This window comes from Epinephelus moara, chromosome 16 (genome assembly GCF_006386435.1).
Source record: "Epinephelus moara isolate mb chromosome 16, YSFRI_EMoa_1.0, whole genome shotgun sequence".
Classification (NCBI taxonomy): domain Eukaryota; kingdom Metazoa; phylum Chordata; class Actinopteri; order Perciformes; family Serranidae; genus Epinephelus; species Epinephelus moara.
This window is the reverse complement of record NC_065521.1, coordinates 2,463,486-2,473,428: the sequence shown is the minus strand read 5'-3', so window position 1 is coordinate 2,473,428 and position 9,943 is coordinate 2,463,486. Positions and strand designations below refer to the sequence as shown.

Here is a 9,943-nt window from a genome sequence, read left to right as displayed (position 1 = left end):
TTTAATCTAAAAATATTAAAAATGCCTTAAAAACAATCCAACATGTTACAGTACAATCTAAACTCAGTTTAAGATACGGAGGCAAATTTGTGTCAAAATTATTTGTGTGGACAGATCAACAGCCTGTGTGTAAATGTGTAATCTGTTAATATAAAACACCGATTTGTTGACTCTCAAAAATATTTTGCAGACATAAAACAGATCTGTAAATTCAAAAATAAAATTTAAAAAAAATTGCACAAAATGCAAATCCACAGGCGCAGAATTGAGATCCACAAATAAAAACTGGATTCACAAATATCTGTTCAAAACTTCAAAAATTGTGAAAATATTCACATATTTTGTCGATCTGTTCGCACGAATAATACCGACACAAAGCTGCTTCCGTACGTTTCTAATAACCAGACCAAATTATTTATTTAAAAAACCTTTATTCATGATTTAGTGAAAAAAATCACAGTTTGACTTCTGAGTAGCTTTTTAACTGTTGGCATCACATTACAGTAACATGTAAACAAAAACAGACGTCGCCCTCCTCCTCCTCTCCACAGTTGTCATCCTTATCCTCCTCCTCTCCACCCTTTTAGCCATCGTCCTCCTCTCCACAGTTGTCATCCTTATCCTCCTCCTCTCCACCCTTTTAGCCATCGTCCTCCTCTCCACAGTTGTCATCCTTATCCTCCTCATCCTCTCCTCCACCCTTTCAGTCGTCGTCCTCTTCGTCATCGTCGTCCTCTATCACCCTCTCTGTTCTCCTTCTTTTCCTCGCCCCTCTCCTCTCCCTCCTCTCCTCTTCCTCCTCCTCTTCGTTCTCCTCTTCCTCCCCTCCTCCTCCTCCTCCTCCGCCCTCCTCCTCCTCTTCCTCCTCCTCCTCCCGGGCGTTGCAGCGGCTGCAGTGCCTCCTGAACCCTCCCAGGAAGTGTGACCTGAAGCAGCAGAAGGGGCAGGCGTAGCGTCCGGGCCGGTGAGACGCCCTGACGTGCTGCTGCAGCCGGCTGGGCAGGAAGAAGGAGCGCTTGCAGTCTTTGCAGCTGTACGGACGCTCCACGTCGTGGCTGCGCACCACGTGACTGATGGCGAAACCTGAAACACAGGCGGAGGTTCAATAAAACTTTATTCAGATGAGCAGCAGCTGAAGTGTCTGACGTCATGAGTCTGACGGTGTTTTCTAACCTGGATCCTGTTTTGCCACGCGTTTGTGTCTAAGTGACAAATGAGAACGCTGCAGTGTAACCGCTCTGTTCACAGCGTCAGTGTCCACCCATTAACAGTGTTTGTTTTTGTCTCTGACAGGCTTCAGACTGTTTGAGTGTCTGACAGCATGATGAAAGGATCCCTACAGAGATAGACGTTTGTGTCAAAGAGTAAGATCGTTTTGTTTTGCAAGAAATCACCATCACCAAACCCACCAGACTGTCGTAATTAGCGAGAATTCTTGAGTGTGGGCCAAAAACATATTTTGTGAGGTCACAGTGACCTTTGACCAATGAGCACCAAAATCTAATCGTTTGTGCCAAATTTGAGCAAATTTCCACGAGACCGCTGAGATATCATATTGTCAAGAATGAGACCAACAAGGTTACAGTGATGTTGACCTATGACCACTAAAATCTAATTAGTCCATCGTTGGTGACAAAGCGTTCTTGAGATGGTGTGTTCTCAAGAATGAAATGGACAGGGTAACTTTGACCTTTAACCACCAAAACCTAACCAACTCATCACTGAGTACAAGTGGATGTTTGTGCCAAATTTGAAAAAAAAAAATCCTTCTAGGCATTCTTGAGATATTGCGTTGGCTAGAATGAGACAAAGAAGGTCAAAGTGACACTGACCTTTGACCGCCACAATCTTAACAGATAATCGCTGAGTCCAAGTGGATATTTGTGCCAAATGTGAGTAATTTTTCTCAAGGCCCTTGTGGGATTTCCGTTCACAAGAATGAATCCCTCTAGGCATTCGTGAGATAGTGTTCGCTAGAATGAGATGGACAAGGTCACAGTGACGCTGAGCTTTGACCACCAAAATGTAATCACTTCTTCACTGAGTACAAGTGGACATTTGTGCCAAATCTGAGTCAATGTCAGTAACAGTCTGAGCCTGTCGGTGACACAAACACTGTGACACAGAAACTGATTTCAGCCTTATTAAAGCCTCTGACTTGTTTTATGTTGATGTGTGGGCGGAGCCTCCTGAGAGGTATCCGACATGTGATACCTGCAGTGTCAGAGGGAAAGAATCTGATTGGTTGATGAACATATGGAAGCGGTACCTTTCAGTTTGGTCTTCCAGCCACAGATCAGACACACAAAGCGGTTGGAGATGAAGCGCACCACTTTGGCCGTGGCCTCCATCTCCTCCTTCAGCAGCTCCCCACTCAGCCCGGCCCCTGGCTCCTCCTCCTCCGCCCCGCCGCTCTGAGCCTGTTTGGGCGTAGCGGCGGAGGTGGCCGCTGCGTCCCGTCTGACGGCCTGGGCAGCGTATGCTTTGGGGATGTCATGCTTCCTCACCACGTGGTTGACACCCATAGCTTTCAGCTTTGTCTTCCAGCCACAGATCAAGCAGTGGTAGCCGGCGCCGTCAAACATCAGGACGCTCTCATCTCCTTCAACGTCAGCTTTGACGGGCCTCACTTCCTCCTCCTCCTCCTCCTCCTCCGCTTCACTCTTCACTTTATCCTTCCCTCCCTCCTTCTCCTCCTCCTCCTCGCCTTCCTCCCCCACCTTCTCCTCATCTCCGCCCCCCTCCCTCTCGTCCACGCAGTGTTTGGAGATGATGTGCTTGTACAGCTTGGTGAAGTCGCGGCTGGTATAGAAGCAGTCGGAGCAGTGGAACAGCCGGGCCGTGCTCTGGTACATCACGATGTTGCCGAGGCGACCCACCACCACGGAGTCCAGGCAGGCGGGGTGAGAGGCCGCCATGTGGGTCAGCTGATGGGCATGGCTCTTGGAGAAATGGCCGCAGAGGGGGCACTGGAGGTGGGCCGCGACGCCACCGCCTGCTTCGCCACGTGTTTGGATGATGACGGACATCGCTGGTGTCTCAGAGCCTGGACAGGGACAAATAAAGTTAGACATTCTAAAACTGACAAAGGTCAAAATTAAAGGACAACTTTGGTGTGTTTCAGCCTGGACCCTGCTTCACCGTGGAAACGGATCCAAGAGACAGACGTGAACCACGGGTTTACAAAGTGTGTCTTTATCTTTCATGTAGAAATATAACGCTGCGTTTCTTCCACCAACAGGGCTCTCATTTTACTGTAGAGCATCAGACTGAATTTACCAACGCACCATGTCAGGTCACTCACTCTCCGGGACCGCCAGTGTTACTTGAATAAGTAAACACTGACCAACGGGACCAGACTGGCCGACCCGTATGCTCTCACTCAGTGGATGGATGATGTCACAGGAAGCCAATCTTACAAAGGAGGACCACACTTGTTTGTTTTGCTATGGAAGCTAACGTTAGCTAATGTGCTAATATTTAACGTTGTGTGAAAATCCATTATTTGTTTTGCTATGGAAGCTACCATTTGCTAATGTGCTATAAAGTCCGTTACAGAGAAATCTAATATTTGTTTTGCTAGCGGAGCTAATATTAGCAAATGCGCTAAAAAGCTAACATTATGAGGAAATCCATTAATTGTTTTGCTATCAAAGTTACCATTAGCTAATGTGCTACAAAGTTAGTGTTGCAATGAAATCCAATATTTGTTTTGCTATTGACGCTAACGTTAGGTAATGTGCTTTAAAGCTAACATTATAAGGAAATCTAATATTTGTTTGCAAACAAAGCAAATGTTAGCTAATGTGCGAAGAAGTTAACGGTTAAGAAAAATACAATATTTGTTTTGCTATTAAAGCTAATGTTAGCAAAGGTGCTAAAAAGTAAACATTACAGAGAAATCCTATATTTGTTATGCTATTGAAGCTGACGTTGGCTAATCTGCTAAAATCTAACTGCGGTGAAGTCCACTATTTGTTTTGCTATCGAAGCTAATGTTAACTAATGTGCTGAAAAGTTAGCATGACAGAAAAATCTGTATTGTAACTAATTAGTTAGGTCCAGGTGGACGTTTGTGCCAAATTTGAGTTAAGTCTCAAGGCCTTCTTGAGATATCCTGTTCACAGGAATGACACAGATGAGGTCACAGTGACCTTGATCTACGAGCTATATCAAATTACCTCCGTACATGAATTTGAAGCTGTAACAGTGAGTCAATATATCTGGTTAGCAGGGTCCAAGTGGATGTTTGTGCCAAACTTAAGGAAACTCCCAAGACCTTGTTGACATATCCTGTTTAGAGGAATGAAACAGATGAGGTAACAGTGACCTTGACTCTAAACCTATACCAAATTACAGATCTTTGTGACAAAGAATTTAAAGCTGAAAAGACAATGTAACTGAATAGGTGGGTCCAAGTGGATGTTTGTGCCAAATTTGAGGAAACCCACTTAAAGCCTTCTTGAGATATTGTGTTCACAAGAATGAGACAAAGAGGTCACAGTGACCTTGACCTTTGTCCATTAAACTCTTATCAATTAATCACTTAAGTTCAAGTGGGCCAAACTTAAGGAAACTCCCAGGGCCTTGTTGAGATATCCCATTCACAGGGATGAAACAGTGAAGTCACAGTGACAGTTTGAGAATTTTTCTGACCTCAGTACCGTAAATCTTCAAGTTCCTGAAAAGGCTTTTATTGAGAAAGGTTCAGTTTCATTGATGGAATGATGAATGAATGAATGAATGAATGAATGATGAATGAATGAATGAATGTTTAAGCACCACCAGTGTCGGTTTGAACCCTGTGAGTTCAGATTTATTCACGTAGGACACAGACGTACAGTAAAGACATCACAGATCTACATGCTGTCATTTTAGTTATTAAAGTTTCAGCAGTGAGTAGAACCCTCACCCTTCTCTTCGCTCTCCTCCTCATCATCATCATCATCATCATCATCATCATCATCAAGACAAAGTTCATTGTTAACATCCTTCGGCGCCACTCGGTGCTTCTCGCTCTGACTGAGCTCCTCCCGCCCGGCCGCACGGGGCCGTCCCTCCCTGACGCAGACAATGAGGCGGTCTTCAGTCCCATCGCTTTTCACAGACGGTGCACACACGTTAAAAGAGTTCTTTATCGTGTCCGTGTCCAGTTTGTCCCACGCTGTAACCACCCAGTCCACCAGCAGCCGGCGGGTGGGAGGTTTCAAGCTCCCCCCGGGTGTGTACTCCTTATCTGCGTCCCCCGCTGCCCACTGCTTATAGGCGTCATATACGCTCTGCCTGAAGGGCTGCTTCCACGTCAGATCGGGGGGCTGGACGTATTTTGCGCAGCCTCCTGGAATTGCAGCCATCGTGATGTCGTAGCTACATTCCAGCTCAGCTTTGGTGGTGGGGCCCATGTGGCAGTGGTAAGAGTCCCACACCAGGAGCCGTGGGGTGCCGCTGGATTTCCCCACCACAGACTGCAGCCAGCGTGCGGCGAGAGCGTCGCTCATCCCCCCGTTCACAGACATGTCAATGACAGCGTCAGAGATCTCCTGCTGCGCCGCCTCCACGTCACCATCAGCCCCTCTGAAGACAATGAAAGGCTTCAGTTTGGCGCCATCCGCTTTGGCAGCGAGGACGACGGTGAGGCTGCTGCTCTTGTGTCCCTCTGCCCCTTGTGTGTCAGCTGTGGGAGGCGCCATGTCACCAAAACAAACGGCGGTCTCGTCCATCACGATGATGTCCCGCTCTAGAATCCTCCTGGAGCTCACCGTCTTCCTGACGTAGTTGATAAACCAAACGAGTCTGTCGGTGAGAAGTTTCGGGTCTTCCTGGGGCACAGTGGTGCGACGCCGATGTGATAGGTTGTTGCGCTCTAGAAATTTTTGCAGCCAACCGGTGCTTGCCACAAACGTCTTTCCTCCATCGCTGACGGAAGGGTAGATCTCCAGCGCTTTCTTTTTGATCATGCTCCTCGACACTCTCTTGTGTTTGTCTCGCATCGAGCTGATCCATTCGGAGAGCCGCTCCTCGAGCTCCACGCTCACCTTCTTCCTGCCGCCGCCAGCTAACCGTGCTCTCCCATGGTCCCCCAGCAGCAGCGCCTCCTTCTGCTTCCTCCAGTCTCGGACTCTTTTGGAGTCGATGTTAAAGAGCCTTGCAGTTTTCTCTACTGAGTTTTCCTCCGCGAATTTCAAAACCGTCTCTTTGAAGTTGAAATCAAATTTCCGTCTGGTTGCCATGCTTCGAAAAAGATGGCAGGGACTGAAATGGGACAATAACACTTCACGTGAGTCATCGAGAACATCAAGAACATCATCATACTGAGGTCAGAGTGACGGCGTGAACGGTAACGACAGGCGCCCTGGTTTGTTTTGGCTTCGGCCTTAATTTGAGAGAATATGGTAGCTCTAAAACCCAGGTCCAGCCTCGGAACGTGATGGGCATTACCAAAAACTCTGTGATACTTCCAGTGGTGGAAAAAGTAATCAGATACTTTACTGAAGTACGGAGGCAGATTTGTGTCAAAATTATTTGTACTAACGCATCAATAATCTGTGTGTTAATGTGTAATCTGTAAATATAAAACAACACCACACATATGAAAGATGTGTAGTAAATTTACAGATTAATGAAAAACACTTGTGACTATCTTCCTAACATTTAAAACTTCTTAACAGATGTTTGTGACTATCTTCCTAACATTTACTACTTTCAAACAGATATTTGTGACTATCTTCCTAACATTTACAACTTTCAGATGTTTGTAACTATCTTCCTAACGTTTACAACCTTTTAACCGATATTTGTGACTATCTTCCTAACATTTACTACTTTCAAACAGATATTTGTAACTATCTTCCTAACATTTACAATTTTCAGATGTTTGTGACTATATTCCTAACGTTTACAACTTTCAGATGTTTGTGACTATCTTCCTAACATAACGTTTACAACTTTCAGATGTTTGTGACTATCTTCCTAACATTGGCAACTTTTTAAACAGATATTTGTGATTATCTTCCTAACATTTACAATTTTCAGATGTTTGTGACTATATTCCTAACGTTTACAACTTTCAGATGTTTGTGACTATCTTCCTAACATTGGCAACTTTTTAAACAGATATATGTGATTATCTTCGTAACATTTAAAATTTTCAGATGTTTGTGACTATCTTCCTAACGTTTACAACTTTCAGATGTTTGTGACTATCTTCCTACAATTTACAACTTTTTAAACAGATATTTTTGACTGTCTTCCTAACGTTTACAACCTTTTAACTGATATTTGTGACTATCTTCCTAACATTTACAATTTTCAGATATTTTTGACTACTTCCTAACATTTACAACCTTTTAACCGAAAGTTGTGACTATCTTCCCAACTTTTACAACTCTAGAACAAATTTGTGACTTTTCAGAATATTTACAACTTTGGAACAGATATTTGTGTCTATCTTCCTAACATTTACAATTTTTTAAACTTATATTTGTGACTATCTTCCTAACATTTCAACTTTGGAACAGATATGTGTGACTGTTTTCCCAACATTTACAACTTTCCAACAGATATTTTGGACTATCTTCCTAACATTTTCAACTTTCAAATATTTGTGACTATCTTCCTAACATTTATAATTTTCAAACAGATATATATGTGACTATTGTCTTTAAGTTTGCAATTTTGTAACAGATATTTGTTTATCCGCTTTTTTTGTGAATATCAATTATACGCTTGTGAATTTCAAACACATTTATATGTTATTTGCAAATCTAATTTATATTTGACAAATAATTTAAAGATTTTTTTTTGTATTTGAGGAAAGTGTGTTTTTATTGTTTTAGAAATAACAAATAAATGAAAAACATTCAATAAAATGTTTTTCTTTAACATTTACAACTTTAAAACACTTATTTTTTATCCAGTTTTTTATTTGTGAATTTCAGTTCTCCGCTTGTGGATTTGCACTTTTATTGATTTATTTATTTTTAATTTTTTGAATTTAAATATTGCTGATCTGCTTATTCATGCATTTTTATTGCAAAATGTTATTTTTTGTTTCTTTTTTCTAGTTTACAAATCTTTTTTGTATTTTGAAGTTGTTTTAATTTCACAGATGCCGCAATAAGAAACGGACTGTTGATCTGTTAACACAAATAATATAGACATAAATCTGCCTCCATACAAAGTATCTCTACCACAGAAATACTGTGCTGCATGTTAAAGTCCTGCATTGAAACACTTTAAAGTATGAAATACATTGAAGTACAGTTAAAGTACTGCAGTAAATGTTTTATATTAATGTAGTGCAGTAAAGAATAGTATTTCTCTCTGAGATGTTGTGAGTTATAAAGTGGCTCAAAAATAAAAGTGTATTGATTAGGTGCAGTACCTGAGTGGATGTTCTTTCCACCACTGGATATTTTATAGATTAAATGATTAATTGAAACATAATCAATAATGAGGATGATCCTCAGCCCTGCACAGAAACCTTTCACCAGACCTCGTTTATTTTTACGCTATTTTAACAAACTAAACGTGATAGTGGGAACAGTGGGACTGAAGCTGACCAGAAACTTGTGTTCCCAGTAAGGTGACTGTTACACGCATTATTCCGGGTTAGTCCCGGGATTGTGACGGCAGTGTAATAACGGTGAACGGCTGCAGCTTCACGTGTTGTAACAATGGGATAACGAGCCGCAGCTAACAGGCTAACTCCCCGGCTAACGCGCTGATAAAACCACATTTTAAACCATCTTCTCCACCCACCTGCCTCCGCTGCCGACTGGGTTTATCTGTCCTACACCTGCTCCACCCGAGCCCACCGGAAATTCACCCCGAGGAATAATTTTAGCTGCGTGAAATCCTCATGATTTCATCACCGAGCAGCTTCTCCCCCTTGTTTACTCGCAGCTCTCGGCCGAGCTCCACTTATCGCGAGATTTGAACCCTGGTTTAATTTCGCTGCTGTTGTTTAATGTAGAAATAAACCAATAAAAACATAAATATCAGAAAAATAAACAAAACAAAACTGTAAATAAAGTTTAATATGCTGTGACACAAACGGGCCAGTGACTTAAAGCTGCTAATTGTGTTATATAACATTTATGTAGATGAGATGATTCATCTGCTGCTGAGTAACTGGGTTAGAGTGTGTGTGTGTGTGTGTGTGTGTGTGTGTGTGTGTGTGTGTGTGTGTGTGTGTGTATCCAGGGCGCACTAAGGTGATTAATGAAGCTATTTGTGGTCCAGAGAAACACACACACACCTGGCGAGGAGGGCAGGGAGGACTACGTCTCCCATCACCCACTGCAGTATGACGTCATCCCCCAGCCAGGTGGGGGACCTCTCAGCTGTCACTGGCTGCTGCGGGAGATGCTCCGTTGTTTGGTTGCCTAGCAACAGTTGTTCTCCTAATGTCACAGCTAGCTAATTGCTAACTTAGCATTGGCATAAGTATCGAGATGTGGCCTTCCCGTTACCCTTTTCCTAACCTTAGCCGTACCCCATATGATGTAATGCTTAATAGCTAGCTAATTACTTACCTAGCATTAGCATATGTAACGAGATGTAGCCTTCCAATTACCTTTTCCTAACCTTAACCACCTCTCCTTAATTGCTAACTTAGCATTAGCATAAGTAGCAAGATGTAGCCTTCCCATTACCGTGACCCTAACCTTAACCACCACTCTTATAATGTAACATTTTCTAGCTTACATTAGCTAATTGCTAACTTAGCATTAGCATAAGGAACTAGATGTAGCCATATCATTATTATTATTCCCATCCTTATGCTAACCCTAGCCACCTCTTGTTTAGTGTAATACTTCATAGCTAAAGTTAGCTAAAGGCTAACTTAGCATTAGCATAAGGAACTAGATGTAGCCTTGCTGTTACCCTTATCTTAACCTTGACCACACCTCCTTTAACGTAATAGGCTACTTCATAGCTA

General features: G+C 42.8%; 1 protein-coding gene across 1 annotated transcript; it reads right to left on the bottom strand.

Annotated features, from left to right (window-relative positions):
• Positions 1–433: 433 nt before the first annotated feature.
• Positions 434–8,914, bottom strand: LOC126403557 (uncharacterized). Its single transcript, XM_050066299.1, has 4 exons — positions 8,761–8,914; positions 4,913–6,252; positions 2,270–3,046; positions 434–1,083 (listed from the first exon to the last, which is right to left on the bottom strand). The coding sequence occupies exons 2-4, from the start codon at positions 6,228–6,230 to the stop codon at positions 704–706; spliced, it is 2,475 nt and encodes an 824-aa protein (XP_049922256.1). The 5' UTR covers positions 6,231–6,252; positions 8,761–8,914; the 3' UTR covers positions 434–703.
• Between the last annotated feature and the right edge of the window lie 1,029 nt (positions 8,915–9,943).